Here is a 17,671-nt window from a genome sequence, read left to right on the forward strand (position 1 = left end):
ACCTTATGCCACCAGACTCGAAATTCTAAAACTAGAAAACCTCGAATTACGCCGTCTTCGGTCCGACTTAAGCATGGTATATAAAATCATACATTGCAATGTCCTACCTGTCAATGAATACTTCAGCTTTAACCATAACAACACAAGAGCACACAACAGATACAAACTCAAAGTAAACCGCACCAAACTTGATTGCAGGAAATACGACTTCAGCAATAGAGTGGTCAATGTCTGGAATACTCTACCCGACTCTGTAGTCTCTTCCCCAAACCCCAAAAACTTTAACCTTAGACTGTCTACTATTGACCTCACCCCTTTCCTAAGAGGTCTGTAGGGGCGTGCATAAGCGCACCAACGTGCCTACCGTCCCTGTCCTATTGTTTCTCTTATTCTTTTATTTTTCTTATATGTACCCATTTCATATATTCACAACTATGTATACACTTGTACTTATTATCTTGTAAACAATTGACAAATCAAATAAATAAATAGTGTCCTGCATTACTTTCAGCTTAATTCTCGGCCTCTTTCCCTGCCATATGAATTTTGACATTAATTGGTTCAGATTGTTAAAGAAACTTTTCTCTAATTTTATATGAATATTTTTGGAATAAAAAGAGTATTTTTGTTATATATTCATTTTTAGAACAGCTATCCTGCCCATTAGGGAAAGATGGGCAGTCCTTCTATCTTTCTAAATCCTTCTTAATTTGATTTATTAATTTAGTATAGTTGTCTTCTCTGAGATTTATGCACCTTGCATATCTATCTATCTATCTATCTATCTATCTATCTATCTATCTATCTATCTATCTATCTATCATCTATCTATCTATCTATCTATCTATCTATCTATCTATCTATCTATCTATCTAATATATATCTAATATCTATCTATCTAGGTATTTCTTTACTATCCTTCTTCACTATTTGAATAACCATTTCTTTCATTAATTCCTCCTTTTGTTTATTTGCCATATTCTTGACCACCATTTTAGTTTTGCCTTATTTATTTTCAGGCCTGCTACTTTTCCATATTCTGCCAATTCCTCCACAAGTTTCACACCAGACTTTAGAGGCTCCTCTAAAATGAAGACTAGATCATCCGCGAAGGCTTGTAGTTTATAGTGTTCTTGTCTGATTTCCAGTCCTTTAATTTGTTCTTCTTTTCAAATGTTTCTCAACACTTCTAATGTTAAAATAAACAGCAACAGGGATAATGGGCAATCTTGTCTTGTACCTTTTTGTATTGTAAAACCTCATGTCGCCTCACAGTTAATTATTACTTTGGCCTTTTGTTTTGTATATATTATGTATTGCCCTAAACATGTTTTGTATATATTATGTATTGCCCTAAACATGTTATAAATTTGTTCCCAAAATCCATATGTCCCATTTGCTGTAACATAATTTCCCAATTTACGTTATCAAATGCCTTTTGGGTATCTAGGATTACAGATAACAGATAATCAAGAGTTGGAAGGGACCTTGTAGGTCATCTAGTCCAACCGACCGTCCAAGCGGGAGACCCTACACCATTTCTGACAAATGGGAGTCCAGTCTCTTCTTGAAAGTCTCAAGTGATGACACTCCCACAACTTCCGAGGGCAAGCTGTTCCATTGGCTGATTGTTCTCACTGTCAGAAAGTTTCTCCTTATTTCCAGGTTAAATCTCTCCTTGTTCAGTTTCCATCCATTATTCCTTGTCTGCTTTCAGGTGGTTTAGAAAAAAAGCTTGACCCCCTCCTCTCTGTGGCAACCCCTCAAATATTGGAAGACTGCTGTCAGGTCTCCCCTGGTCCTTCTCTTCACTAGACTAGCCAAGCCCAGTTCCTGTAACCGTTCTTCATATGTTTTAGCCTCCAGTCCCCTAATCATCCTGGTTGCTCTTCTCTGTACTTTTTTTTAGAGTCTCAACATCTTTTTTATAATGTGGTGACCAAAACTGGATGCAGTACTCTAGGTGTGGTCTTACTAAGGCTTTATAGAATGATATTAGTACTTCCCTTGATCTTGACTGTATCCCTCTGTTAATACAATTTAGGATTGCATTAGCTTTTTTGGCTGCTGCTACACACTGCTGACTCATATTTAGCTGGTTGTCCACTAAGATTCCCAGATCCCTCTCACAGTTACTGCTATTGAGTCAAGGAAAAGCAGTGCCACTTATTTTTCATTATGTGCTTCATAAAATTCTAATATGTCAAGCATCGTTCTCATATTATTCTTTATCTGCCTTTTGGGTAGAAAGCCGTTTTGGTCAATATGTATAAATGTGTTAAGGAATCTTTTCAAACGTTCAGCTATTATAGAAGCAAATATTTTGTAATCTGTATTCAGTAATGAGATTGGTCTATAATTTTGGATTAACGTTTGGTCTGTATCCTCTTTGGGATCAGCACTATATTGGCCTCTATCCATGATGGTGATACCTTCACTTCTGTCAGAACAGCATTATACACCTCTACTAGCATTGAGCAGAGACTATCCTGATGTTCTTTATACAATTCTGATGGCAGTCCATTGGACCCTGGAGCTTTGTTGTTGTTGTTGTTTTTGGATGGCCTCAATTAGTTCTGGCATTCTTATTTCTTCATTAAGCATATCTTTTATTTCTCCTGGTAGCAGTTCAGCCTTATCCAGGTATTGGCGAATTTTTTTCCTCTGGTTTTTTTTATATAATTGCTTGTAAAAGGCCTGAATTTTATATTTGTCTTCATTTTGGTAGCAAACGTTTCCCTTCTCATCTTGCAATTTGTTGGTCCATTTCTTTTGTTTCTTCAATTTGTATGCTAGCCACCTTCCTGGTTTGTTCGCATTCTCGAAAAAGTTTTGGTTTGCTTTCTTTATACACTGTGCCAATTCTTCTTTTTCTAAGATAGCCAACGTATGTTTAATTAGTTCCAACAACTGATTTTTTGATCAAATGACCCTAGGGATGCTTCAATGGTTGTGTGAAAAATGGTCATGTCACTTTTTTCAGAACCATTTTAACTTCAAACAGCACTAAATGAATGGTTGCTAAATTGAGATTTATTTATGGTTTGGATTTGATTATAAGCATACAAGCTGTAAGCCTCTCATTATGGTTAACCATTAAACTCGTCTAAAGTCAACAGACTTCTAATCATCAAAGCTTATAAAAAAGGATTAATAGATGATAGATGTTGCTGTTCCTAATAGCTCATCATTCAGGGGAGAAGTTAAAAATGAATCTTGGGCATACTGCTGCTTTGAACATCCTTATAGACCTGGATGAAGGTGGTAAGAGGTGGTAATTCAATTTGCACTCCAAAAAAATGTCAAGGACTGGAGCCACATCCAAAATAATTTCAACAAGGAGAGTGAAAGGAGCCCGAAGATAAAGGAAGCAAGCTACCCATAAATATAAAATTCTACATTGTGGTAGGAGCAAGTGAGATGCAGATAGGAGACAGGTAAAAAATAAGTGTGAAAATAATTTAGGGGCATCAACAGATGTGTTAACTAAATTGACAGTGTGATGTGGTTGCTAAAAAGATTAAATACCATTCTAGGCTGTCTCAACACAGTACAGTATGGTATAATTTCCCCATTTTTAAGATTGTGGACTTCAATTCCTAGAATACTCCAGCCAGACTGCTCCATTGGGGGTCCCAAAAGTAAATGGTAGAGTTAGTTTTCAGGCCCTTTTGGAAGGCCGAGAGGTGGATCTCACCTTGAAGAACATGATGTTCCAGAGTGGGAGCCATGGCAAAAAAAGGCCTTTTCTGGATCCCATCAGCTGAAAGTCCTTGGTGAATGGGGTCTGCAGCAGGTGCCTTCTACCGGAGTGAGGTGAGCTAATCCCATTGCAATTAGATGGTTCCTCAGGTAGCTTGGACATATGTCATAATGGGCTTTTTGTAGAAGAGCAGGCGGAGCTGAGGAGCAGAATTAAACACGTTTATCAGTTTAGAGTCCTTATATTGCCATAAATTAGAGGCCTCCAAACTTGGCAACTTTAAGACTTATAGACTTCAACTCCCAGCATAGCTGGCTGAGGATTTCTGGGAGTTGAAGTCTATAAGTCTTAAAGTTGCCAAGTTTGGGGACCCCTGCCATACATGATTCAAGTCCAGCTCACCATCAATTCCACTGACTCTTATCTAGCGCCAATTCAAATTTGAACTTTAGTTGACTAGATTTATTATTCAAGCCTATATACAAGAATCTAATCAACTACATTTCAAATCTGAATCAGCACCAGATAAGTGTCAATGAAATTCAAGGCTGGCTGGATTTGGATCGGTTGTGGCAATGTAAAGATTCTAAGCTGATGATGCATTTAACTCCATCCAGCTGTCTGAGGACTGGTTTAATTGAATAACAGAAAGAGTTGGAAGGGACCTTGGAGGTCTTCTAGTCCATCCCCTTGCTCAAGCAGGAAACCCCACACCATTTCAGGCAAATGGTTGTCCAGTCTCTTCTTAAAAACCTCCAGTGTTGGAGCATTCACAACTTCTGAAGGCAAGTCATTCCACCGATTAATCATTTCTGTCAGGAAATTTCTCCTTAATTCTAGGTTTGTTCTCTCCTTAATTTGTTTTGATTTTTTTTCAGTGGTGTTGCAATGTCGGTCGCTAAAAAAATGGTTGTTGAGGACTACTTATATTATTTCTTAGCCAACCCTAACCCTGGGAGAATGTTGTCATCTGACCTGAAACTAATGTCCCTCTGTTCTGTTAAGTCAGCACAAAAAGACAAAGACCAGGGGCTTCATACTATTGCTTTTATTGCATATGATGTTTTTGCTTTGCTATTGTTTTACTGATTTGTAGAATATTCACTTGAAACATGATTTAGCTGACAGGCAACACAGCAGGGGCAGCTGGAGACAAAATGTTTAAACTCTACAAGACGTTCAGACAGATAAACATCCCAAATTACTTCCCTCTCCCATTTTCTCCAGTTGTTATGTGTCGAGGACAAGATCCCCACAGCTGAAGGATCAGAAAAGTGCCTTGGCTAGAAAGGGGGGAGGGATGAGACTAGAACAGCCTCTGTTACACAGTTGTTGACTGTCTAGGAAGGAGATGGGGGAACAAACAGGCAAGGCTGAAATGCATTCAGGGACAAGAATAAATAGATGCTGCAGAAAGAGAGAATTATGGCTTGTAATTAAGATGTGCCTATCCTGATGGCACCGTATCCTGGATTTTACAGTGAAGGTTTTACAGTGAAAGGCCAGGAACGTAAAAAGCAGCATTTGTTAATGGAAGGAGATGCATTGATGCCATTCTCTCCTTTTTGCTCACCGTTTCTAAAGCAGCTTGGTACACAATTCTTGGCATTTCCAAGCCATCTGGGAGCCAGAAAAACTTCTATGGTTTTTTTTTTCTCTCTCTCTTTCCCGATAATGCAAACAACAAAGCCTTCATGCAAAACAGGCAAAAACAGGCAATTTAAATGTGTGACCTAGAAAAACATTACAACCCATGAACAAATAAGCAACCACTCCATTAAAAACATGCAATAAATGGAGCTTGCCAAACCCAGCTGGAAGTTTATTCTGCCGGAAGTGAGATCATTATCGGAAAAACTGTTTTTTCAACTTGACCCTTTGCTGAGTCTCAAGCCCTTCAGCTATACTGCGGGCAGGAAGAAAGGAAAAAAAAACAGGGGCCTTCTTTGCAACTGATGGGGTCTGAATGTTGGCTAAAATTTGTAAGCCAAAACTAGCACTTAAAATTGAGCTACAAACTAAAGAGCCACAACATGAAGGTTTTATTTCCAGATTGTCTCTAAAGGCAGCCTTAGAAACTAGAATTATAATAATCTCATCTCAGTGGGAGCATTGCATTCCAGAGCCTAAGCAAAAAGGCCTTTTTACCAATTGGGAGTGAGATGGGTGAAAAACAAATATCTTTTAAACTGCACTGACCAGACAGAATTGCATCAGAAAAGCAAGCCTTTTCAACTGTCGAAAGGATAAGATACAAGAATAAGAAGATTGTGTTCATTTGCAACATTTATAAAACCTCTGCAAACAGAAAAGGGTTACAAGCCAAGTTTTAATTCACACAAACTTAATAGGAAATGGAAAAATGGAAATGACAGTGTTGGTGTGGAAATGTTTCCTAGGGGTGGCAATGGGATTGTCATGGAGAGAAAACAAAAATTTCAAATGTCATCTACTGAAACAACTGAAAGGAACTAAGCCCACTTCCTACTCACCCAAACTACATTTCCCAGCATCCTCTGCAATCATAACATTGTAGCAGCTGTCAGCAGTTTGAGTTTCAGCTGTTTTATTCTTTTTACAGTGTCTTCTATTCCAATTGCAAAGAATAATATAACTAGCTAAGTATTTAGCCACACATTTAATCTCTATTTCCTCTTTTCTTCCATTGGGGTGGGGGAATGAAGTTATTTTTAAGAGGTCTCCTACCCCTCTTCCCCATGTTTTAACTTTGCTTCATTTCAGCAACACTAAAACACAAATCACTCTGTGCGTTACATACATCAAAGCTGTGGTGTGTGCGATAAACATGAACACTAGTAGTGGGACAGTCTGGGATAATTTGGGAAAGGATAATTAATAAATAATAAAAAAAAGAAACCCTACAGAAAACCAGTTTGGTGTAGTGGTTAAAATATCAGGCTAGAAACTGGGAGATTGTCTTAAATCAAATCATAAATTAATACATTATAAATAAGCCTTCAGATGGTGCCCATTACCAATTGCATGTGTTGCAGGATATTTTTTAGAAATGTGATTCACATTTTTGCCATTACCAAAAACTTCTGAAATTGCCAAGAGGCAGGAACACGAATAAGCTCCATGTTGCCTGTGAACCAATTTCAAGTGGCCTATGAAGGATCAATCTCTGGGAAAAGAATTTGGTTGGGAAAACAAAAGATGGAAAGTAAGGGAGAGAGGGCTAAGAAAGAAAGGGCATCTAAAAAGAAAGAAAGAAAGGGATTATTGAAAAGAATGTTTGGATGGATGGATGGAAGGAAAGAAGGAAGTGGATGGAAGACTTGGAGGGAGGAGGAATGGATGGACAGGAGATGAAGAAAGAGATGAAGGAAGGGAGAGAGGGAGGAGACAGAGGGGGAAGGGAAGAAGCGAGGAGGAAAATAGGGTTTCACTGTAAAACCTTGCTTAAAAATAGCTTTCTTGGGAAGCCAAAATTTACAGCAAATCCCAGATGAAGATACACAGCCTTGCCTGCTATCATTTTTATTTTGAACTGGGCTCTTATCCTGCCCCAAGACCAAAGTAAGAGGGGCCTTATAAGGCTAGCAGCAAAGAGAAAGGCATTTTCTCACATTCTAGACTTCAACAAAAATCTTCATTAGGTCAAGGCAAGTACCAGCACCCAAGCACAGATGTATACATAGAAAGAGGAAAAAGTGAGAAAAGGGGGGGAGATGAATTCAACAATTCTACTGGCTTCAAAATCAATTAAGCAATCCAAGAATTACTCCTATGTGCATATATAAGAAAACAAGCAGTTAATATTATGACTTTGAGAGCATGTCTAGTATCCTTCTCGAGATAATTAACTGCAATTAACAGAATACTTGATATTGCTCCTTGCACATGAGATGGGTCCAGAAAATAAAGAGATCCCTCAATGATCTTCCATGCCACCAGTGCTAAAAATATTCCTGAAGAGGTCAGAACAGAAATACTAATGATAATGCAGAAGAAGAAGCAGAGCTGGATTTTTTTATCTACCAGGGCCCTTAACCTCAAAGAAGCCCATCCTTCAAAGCTCCCTGGCCTTCTTGCCTGGCTGTTGGCAACAACCACCCTTTGCCACATGGATAAGAAAGATGAGCACAGGAAGTGCTCCATCTTTAAGGACAATTGAGAAGAGGGGTGCCCAATCAAGACATCTTGACCAAAATATCTCCTTTTCTCCAAAGCACGGCCAGAAAAACTTCATGTTCATGCTACCAGCTGATCCCAGCTGTTTTCCAGTGCCTGAATCAAGGTTGTAACTGGAAAACACCAGAACTGTAAAACATTCATTGGGACACTCAAATGGGGGTAAGATGTTTTCAAAGGATACCTTAGGGCCATGATGGTGAACCTACGGCATACGTGCCGGAAGTGGCATGCAGAGCCATCTTCGCTGGCATGCGAGCCTTCGCCCCAGAGAAGGTCCACTGCACAGGCGCATGTGCCACCCACCAGCTGATCGTTGGGTAGCTGCTACGCATGTGCAGGGGATGGGGTTGTGTGGGGACACGCACGCATGTTCAGAAAAGCACGATGCGCATTCGAGGGGGTGCAGATGCGCAGGGGGCGTGGGACCTCCCGCGTGCATTGCCTTATGGGTGCTGGCATGTGTGCGAGCGCACACTTTTGGCACGTGAGGACGGAAAGGTTGGCCATCACTGCCTTAGGGAATCAGGTTGCATGTTCCACATCAGCGTTTCTCAAATCTTGCCAACTTGAAGATGGGCAAACTTCAACTCCCAGAATTCTCCAGCCAGCCCTTCTGACCCGGGAATATAGGAAGTAGAAATCCACATGTCTTCAAGCTGCTACGGTCGAGAAACACTACTCCCCCATTTGCACCATCTCTGAAATCAAGAATCCCATGAAAAAAGTATAACTCAATTCAGCTAGCAGCTGCACACCCATTTCAGATGTTTCTCCAACATGGGGGTGAAGGGGCCAAATATCAGCAAAACAGTTTTTTTACAAATGTTTCATGGTAACTATTCAACCTCTCATTTTCATAGCCAGGTTCAAGCTAAGGAGTTTTATGCATTGTTCAATGTTATTTATAAATATTATTTCAGTTGCTGAAGAGCAACAAGCAGTAGAGTGGTTTAATATACTGCCATAGAGGTTAGCAACAACTGTAATCTTTTAAAAGGAGAGAAGGTGGGTTTCATCCACGGGAAGGACATGCTCTAAGTCACCTGGAGCCAAGCAGCGGTGACTTTTGCCATCATGTTCCCAAGGCCATTTTTTTTTTTGGACACACTTTGAGATCCTCTCTATATGGTCCAGGTGAGAGAGGGATTTAGACTTGCATTAGTCCTTTCTTTCCCCTTCCATCAAGCATATCTCTTGGCAGAAAATCAAAGCATCAATTAGGATGCAATTTAAAAAGCGGGAATTTGTGGTGGCACTCAGAAAGGGGATGTACAGGTAGTCCTTGACTTATGCCCAGTCACTTTGCGACTTTTTGAAGTTACAACAGAGCTCAAAAAGGCTAGTTGTATCCTGGATTTCAAGTTCTGACATCTGTCCCCCCCAAGATCATGTGACTGTATTATCGGTATTTACAACCAGCCTGCATTTAATCATTTGCAACATCCCGCGGTCACGTGACCACAATTTATATCATATTTGCTGAAAACCAGCCTTTATTTCTAGCTTCTGGCAACCCCCACCCCACCCCAAAAACAAAAAACAAAAACCAGCCATAGCATAGGTTTTGCTTAACCACCATGGCATTCACTTAATCACCTCTGCAAAAGAAGGTTGTTCGTGATCATGTGGTAATCCAATTTATGACCATCACAACTGAAATTGAGGGCTCAATTATGATCCTAAGTCCAGGACTAACTATATGGGTCACTCTCCACCCAAAAACTCCCTATTTTGCTAGGTTTGCTTCACTTCCAGCACACTTCCTAAAATTAAGGAAGGGAAGTTGTTATTTTGTTCCTGCTGCTGCCAATATTAAACAATTCCACCCCCCCCATCTATCTACAATTGATCAATGGGTCCAAATCTACTCTCTGCTCATCCTTATTGTAGACCCAGCATCATCAGGATGCTTGTAACTGAGGCAACTACAAAGCTACACTATGATTATTCCATGGTGGTAGTGTGGGGTGGGGGTGGAGATAGAAATTAACTCCTGAGAATAAAGACTGAAACGGGAGTACTGGGCCTTGAGAAGACAAGATGGACCAGGGATCTAGTAGCTCTCTTCAAATGCCCCAGTAGAAAAGTCCAAGACCAGCTTGCTCTCATTTCGGTCTGCGGGACATGAGGTAATAGATTTAAGTTATGAGGAAGCAGACTTCAACTGAACATGAGAAAAAGGATTCTTAACAAGAGATAATCAGTATTAAAGCTGATTGACTAAGGAAGGCGATAGCTCTTTTTTGCTAGATACTTTAGCTGGACTTTACACAGCCTCCTATCTGGGATGTTTTAATTCGGATTTTTTTGCACTACGGAAGGATTGGGCTCAGGGGCCTAAATGCCTAAGCTTCTAAGATTTGGTTAATGAAATACAACCCAAGGTATCAGCTTCTGGCCTTGTCCTCTTGTTTTTATGGGCTGGATTCTGTGCTTTCATAACTGCTCCCCCCGCCCCTTTACTCTGTCATCTTTTTTGTCTGTTCAGTCCTCTTCTTGCAACTCTCCCAGAAGACAGACTGACCACAAGGAACAGCTATCCTTTAGGCTGCTGCTTCACTTGCGTGCTTCCTTCCAGCTTGCAGCTTGATGACGGAGCCGAGAAAGGCTAATGCAACAGGACATGTCCAAATTTGCACGGTAGATGTCCAAAATCATCCACACGAAGGAGAAAGTCTCATGCCTTCACGTTTATCTTTCCCAATGTTTACAGAATAACCCCATGCTCAAGTCAGTGAAGGCCAAATGTTGAATCCTGGTGTATTTATGTCCATGCAGTTTTCTTGGAAATGTTACAGAAGTAGTTTTGCTGTTTTCTCCCAGGTTCAGGATATTTTTCCAGCTTTCCCACGGTTTTGGCTTTCCAAGGTGGTCTCTCATTGAAGTATTAATCAGGCACTCCTGCTAAGCTTTTTGAAATCAGCCAGTTTCTATTAAAGTTGGCATAGAAACTGAAGTGAGTTGAGATCCAATCTTAAGCGATTACTTGCTGTAGAGATTATCACTGCATGAACTTGGGAAAAGTTGGACAAGGGAGAAGTTAGCCAACTTGATCTCCTGGTTTGAAATTAATTACAACAGAGAAAGAAAGAGAAAGAGGACACATATTATAAGCATTGTCTCACATCAGACACTTATCTATTACAGTTTAATTTAATTTCTTGTTAGCCCCCACATGGTGGGGAGGGGAAAAACAGCCACCTTAACACAATTCTTCCCACAAGAAAAATCCAGTTACATTCATCCAGTGTATTCCTAAAATGAAGCCACTTTTAAGTCATGATATGAAAGGGAGAAGGTACTTCAAGCTCCCTCTAGCATACCATAAGCTGGTTAGAAATCAACAATTGTAGGTTTCAGAAAACAGGGCCCTCTTCCTTTCCTTATACAGCTTTGGTCATCCATGGAGAGGAAAAATAGCAGGACCACCCAAGTGCAACCCCCTGTAAACCAGGAGAGAAGACAAAACAATTGGCCTTAATTAATGCATCTAAACAAAACAGACAACAAAACACTCCAACAAACAGCATTTAGCAAGTTATCCAATACATTCAATGTCCAGTTTCAGGTGCATAATTCCCCCAGCCTGTATTTAGGCTGGGAAGCTAAAGGAAACCTGTGGTCTTCAAATAGTATTCTTTTGCCCCAGCCCATATGACCAGCAATCAGGGATGGGTTTTGTAGTCCATCAGTATTTGGAAGGACCTAAGTTTCCCAACTCCAGTTTATATGGAGGATAGGTAGCCTATCAAGAGTGCATGTCAAGAGCAGAACCATCAGGGTCTGCCTTGCTCAGTCCCCATCCTTTAGCTCTTTTGAAGTGTGAGCAAAAGGTTGATAAGACCGTGGAATAGGAAGGAGGCTGACTGGCCATTTGGAGAAAGGGCACAGAGGAAGCACGTTTCACCAGTGGAACCTAAAGTTTTTCTTAAATGCAAAGTTCAGTGTTTTAAATCAAGTGCTGAAAAATCAGGCAAATTTCAGTTCTAAAGGACAGAGGGAACTTTAGTGTTCAATTCCTCTAGGACTTCTAGAGTTAAAACGATCATCCTGGCCCTACAGCTTTAAGTAAACCAGGATTTTTAAAGTATTGGCAAAAATATAGAGTGGATAGAATGATGGCTACTCACTGTTTCCAACCTTCAGTAGTGAGAAAGGCTATTGCCAAGGTATCTCTAAGCCCTACAAGAAGAGCTAACTTAGGGTTAGTAAAGTATGACAGAAAGAAATGCTGGGTGGAATTATGGAAATCCCAGATGAATAATTGAGGGATTAGAAATAGACACAAGGACTTTATATTTGTGTTCCACCTCACTCAAATCAAGAGACTTGGAGCCCAGTGGCTTCTGAGTGATGGAAAATCTTGAAGCGGCCTGTCCAGGCAGTGAGTTGAAGGAAGGAAGTCATCTTTAGATCATTGCATCTCTTGGAAAGCAATGGTTAAAACACTCTAGATGCATTGATTAAGATATATGATGTGTGCGCTCAAAAGCCTAGAAGGGTAATGAGTCATTTTAAGCAGCTTGCCCTCTAGTGGCTGAAGAACAGATAGAAGGAAACACAATTAGAACTGTTAGTCTCTGTAAGAGAATTAACACATCCCATCAGAAGGTAGACAGCTTAGATCTGTTGATCCCAGTAACTAAGTTGGCAATCCCATGATGGATTTGTCCCTGAATGGGTCCATAATCCACTCGTTCCCCATCAATAGTGATGATTCCCTTGTGAGTGAGAGGCTCTATGCGGAAAGCTTGGACAGGGAGGTGCGTAAAATAAGGATTCTCATGATCAAAATGGGTGCCTTTCTCCATAGCTAAGAAGAGGCGAATCATGCTTGCCCGGGAGATACCTGCCCTGATAAAGCAAAGATGGATAAGACCATCATTAAAGCCAGCTGTGGGCATGGTGAAGAGGTCTGCCCCTAAATGAGTCTGGTAAATGGCCAACACCAGCACAAAATCATCCTCCACCGTCACCCAGGACTTGGGCACCGGTTCTTCAAGTGGGGCCAGAAAGTCATCCAAAGGGCCATGTATTTGCCGGGCAGAAGGCAACCGGTTTGGTAGAACTTTGGGCAGATCGGTATGCTGGGACTCCTTGTCTACCGTCACTTCTGACAAGGTTTCAAAACTGAAGTTGGATGCTTGGAAGCTGGAAGAAGAAGGCGGGGAGCTGGGTGAGGGAGTGGGCTCCTCAGCTGACTCCATCTCATGATAGCAGAAGGCTTGGCGCTCCTCACAAAGGCCCATATCGGACACCGTGCGGTGGAGGGGCAGGCGTTGGAAGGGAAGGCTCCCATTGGCAGCCACGGTGATACTGCGCAAAATCGGCCGATGAGTTGCACAACCCATAGCAGGAAGGTAGGACAGCCGGCCCCGGTAAGTGTTGAGGGAAGCCAGGCGAACCATGGTCCCCAAGGTGAACCGGGCTGGGCCCATGTGCCGATACTTCTCACTTTCAATGTCCACATCTGAAATGAAACCCCAAGCGACACTCAGGAAAGAGAAGACACGGGAGCCTGATGAAGGTGTGATGGAGACCAGGTCCAAGGGAGAAACTGCCCCATGGCAGAGCAGAAGGGTGCAGTTTGTCAGCAGCTCCTGGCCCAAGACTTGCTCAAACCTGGCCAATGGGACAAAAAAACAGAGACAGAACAATGAAAACTGCTCACAGTCACCTGTCAAGTGGATGGCAGTGCCATGCAACCCATCAATCTCCATCTCTTCAGAAGGGCAAAAAGGGCAGGACATCATCCGGGAATAAGCGTTCAGAAACAACATATAGATAGCCATCGACTTATGACCATAATTGAGGCCAAATTTTTGTTGCTAAGGGAGAAACTTGTTAAGTGAGTTTTGCCCTATTTTAAGAACTTTCTTGCCACATTTGTTAAGTGAATCTGGCTTCCCCATTGACTTTGCTTATGAGGAGGTCACAAAAGTGGGGATCAAACGACCCTGGGATACTGCAACCATCATAAATGCGGGTCAGCCGCCAAGCATCTGAATTCTGAACACGTGATCATGGGGATGCTGCAATGGTCATGTGAAAAACAGTCACAAGTCATTTTTTTCAGTAACACTGAACAATCCCTAAGCAAATGGTTGTAAGTCGAGGGCTACCTGTACAGGAAATCTACTTTTACCTGCAAATTTAGGAAACAAAATAGGTGGACAATCATTTTACAGCTGGAGGATGCACTTGGGGTTTCAACTTTGCTTTTTATCTTCTGGGGGGGCTGCCTACAGACATGGTAATGGTCCCTGATCAACATGATTAGGCATTTGTCATAATATTTGATTCAGAGGATATGTCACTTGCTCATACTTCTCAAGACATATCCCCACCTGGAGAGAAATCTCCCTTGAACCGTTCATTCCAGCCTCACATACACTGGAAGGTTGTTGTTATTATTTATTAGTAAATAAGAGGGGATTATTTGTATCAGTTCTTAATCACAAGATCTTCGGGGGCCGGGGGAGACTTAAGCCTGTATAAGCTTTTTCTATTCAAATCTAGAGGAATAATTTTTATTGTAAACTGCCTAAAGTCACTTAAGTAAGATGGGTGGTGTAAAAATGTGATACATAAATAAGTACATGGAGGTTAAGACCAACATTTCATCCTTTTCGGCTTGAAAATGTTGACATTCTTATAGAGACTTAACCCATCAATTTCCCCCCCTTTTTTTTCAAAATCTAAAAAAAAGGAAAAATAACATATTCTTATCTAAATGGTAAGTACAGAATTAAAGGGAAAGTCTCTGAATCAAGCTCAACTTCTGGTAATGCACTTTTTCTTGGTTATATTTCAGAAGTGGGATGTTATTGTCTTAATTCTGTATCCACTTCGAACACTCAGCCCTGCTATTTCTTAGCAATCTGCCATCCAAGTAGGAGCCAGGCCTGACATGATCAGCCAAGTATTGCTCACTGTCAAGATCCTTATAAGTTATTAGGAGGGTGAAACATGGGTGGAGCTTTGCAGGATAGAAACTTAGTAAATGGTTATGATGTTCATTACCCCACACCACAAAGCAGGCCAATTAATGTCAGTGCTCCTCTCTGCCCTAATAAATGCTTATGCATCTTTTCAAACAGGCCACTTTTATCTAATTAATTACGGGATCCGTTTCAAAGCCATGTCCTGCAAGCTTCGCTTATGAATCACAGGCACAAAGTTGTTATTTGTGGGAGAAGAAAGAAGACTTTCTGTGCATGCTCCCTGATACTCTTGCATGATTTAGGTTCACCTATCCAAGGACTGAACCTTAGAGAACACAAGATTCAACGTTGACACCTTCTAGCTTGGGTTACTGGGCTAATTGCAAGGCTAAGATCATGATGGACAATGGCCGCCCCTTCCCAGGATTTTAGAACAGAAATATAATAACAGAGTTAGAAGGGACCTTGGAGGTCTTCTAGTCCAACCCCTTGCTCAGGCAGGAAATCCTATACCATTTCAGAGAAATGGTTGTCCAATCTGTTCTTTAAAACTTCCAATGTTGGAGCATTCAATGTTGGAGCATGAATTAATTGTTCTAACTATAGGAAATTTCTCCTCAGTTTTGGGTTGCTTCTCTCCTTGATTAAGTTTCCATCTGTTGCTTCTTGTCCTGCCCTCAGGTGATCAGGAGAATAGCCTGACTCCATCTTCTTTGTGGCAACCCCTGAGATATTGGAACACTGCTCTATCATGTCACCCCTAGTCCTTCTTTTCACTAAAATAGACATACCCAATTCCAGCAACCGTTCTTTATATGTTTTAACCTCCAGTCCCCTACTCATCCTTGTTGCTCTTTTCTGCACTCTTTCTAGAGTCTCAACATCTTTTTTAATCATGGTGACCAAAATTGGATGCAATACTCTAGATGTGGTCTTATCAAGGTTTTATAAAGCGGTAATAACACATCATGGGATCTTGATTCTATCCCTCTATAAATGCAACTTAGGAATGCATTGGGGTTTCTGTGCAGCTGCAGCACACTTCTGGCTCATATTTAAGTGATTGTCTACTAGGACTCCAAGATCCCTCTCACAGTTACTACTATTGAGCCAGGTACCACCTATACTACACCTGTGCATTTGGTTTTTCTTGCCTAAATGCAGAACCTTACGTTTTTCATCACTGAATTTCATTTTGTTAGATAGTGCCCAATGTTCAAGTCTGTCAAGATCCTTCTGTATCTTAAGCCTATCTTCTGGAGTGTTGGCTATTCCTGCCAGCTTGGTGTTGTCTGCAAATTTGATGAGTTCCCCATCTATCCCCTCATCCAAATAATTGATGAAGATATTGAAGAATACTGGGCCTAAGAAAGAGCCTTGGAGTACCCCACTGTATACATTTTAGTGAAGCTTTCTCACTTACCCAGCACTACAATTAACAGCAGCTGCCACGGCATTCCCAGATCCGCAGGGAAGAATCCCAAGAGGCATTTTAACTGCTTCCTCCCAGTCAGGACGTTCCATCAAACCGTTAATAACCTGAAAGGGAAGCAGAGAAGGGTGAATACAGGTAGTCCTCGACTAATGACTGATCACTTAGTGGCTGTTCCAAACTATGACCTATATAGGGGTACTTATGATCCAGATTCAAAGCTACAAATGACTGTTTCTCCCATGGTCACACAACCACACTTTGGGCTGAGGATTTGCTCAGCAGAGTTTCTGACAAGCAAAGTCAATGGGAGAAGCTGGATTTACTTGACTGCATTATTCACTTAATGATGAGGGCAAAAAAGGTTGTAAAATTGGGCACGACTATTTTATGACCACATTGCTTAGAGGTGGAATTTCTGTTCCCAATTGTGGCTATAAGACGAGGACTTCTTGTATATGGAGATTAAAATTCAACATATATGGAGAGTGCCAATTGAGAAAAGGATGAGCTAATGTAGCAAAAATCTGTCTCAGGAATAAGGCACTATTTAAAGAAAATCTTTGGCTGATTTGTCTGCCTGTGCACTACATAGATTAAACCTAAAAGCCAGATTTTAGCAAAAAGATAGAAAAATACAAAACAAAATCCAGGAAATTCCGATTTTCTCAATTAGCATCTTTTCCCCACTCCCACTTTATACATTTTCACAGCTGTCTTTAAATTTTTATCTTGGCCATAAATATATGTTAGTGGAAGGTGAGTATATCTATAATAATAGTACACAAAATGTTGTTTAGAAATTGAGCTATTGGTTTGTGAAAAGTTCCCTGAAATAATTATGATGATTGATTTTTATCACAGTGAGGATAAAAGGTGGAACAGGAGAGGTATTTTCTTCTCCAAATCCCACCCAAATAGACCAGAGAATTTAATGTTTTTCCAGTTTTAAGGGAAGCAACAAAGAAGCTCTGCGGGTAACCAGAAGTGGTTTTGAGCAGGAGTTATGAATTGTCTTTTTGTTGTTGTTGTTTGAACAATACCTCGTGAAGGAGTCCGTCTCCTGAAATGGCCACAATACCATCCCATTCATCTAAAGAGATGCTCTGCACCAGCTCCCGGGCGTGGTTCTGTCTCTCTGGGGAAGACAAGGATAGGCATAAAATTAAGTAGCTGAGCTCCAACTCTGTTTTCTGACCGGACAGCCTCTTCAGTGTCTGGTCTCCTGGAGACAACTGTGACTTGTCTTCTGTGACAAGGAAATGGCTGTTTATAAATATATGGGGTGGAGACGCTGTTGCATTAATTACTGAATGGTTGAAGTTATTGTACAGAGTGGTGCGTGACTGGTGCTGTGGATGAAAATCTGGGCTATAAAGAAATAGCTGTAATTTCCACATTTTGGTGAACAATAAATTCTAATCATATTTTAGT

At 40.9% G+C, this 17,671-nt stretch overlaps 1 protein-coding gene across 2 annotated transcripts in view; it reads right to left on the minus strand.

The window, feature by feature from the left end:
- Positions 1-10,994: 10,994 nt before the first annotated feature.
- SPHK2 (sphingosine kinase 2) overlaps positions 10,995-17,671 on the minus strand; it is a 31,649-nt gene continuing 24,972 nt past the window's right edge. For both annotated transcript variants that reach the window (XM_087948159.1, XM_026682417.2), the window contains exons 4-6: positions 17,281-17,375; positions 16,229-16,344; positions 10,995-13,483 (exon numbers count right to left, since the gene is read on the minus strand). In XM_087948159.1, the coding sequence (XP_087804285.1) occupies positions 12,466-13,483; positions 16,229-16,344; positions 17,281-17,375 (1,229 nt within the window). In that variant the 3' untranslated portion in view covers positions 10,995-12,465. The remainder of the gene's footprint in view (positions 13,484-16,228; positions 16,345-17,280; positions 17,376-17,671) is intronic.

The sequence above is a fragment of the Notechis scutatus genome, chromosome Z (genome assembly GCF_049901735.1).
Source record: "Notechis scutatus isolate UNSWTSFEM ecotype Mainland chromosome Z, rNotScu1.2, whole genome shotgun sequence".
Classification (NCBI taxonomy): domain Eukaryota; kingdom Metazoa; phylum Chordata; class Lepidosauria; order Squamata; family Elapidae; genus Notechis; species Notechis scutatus.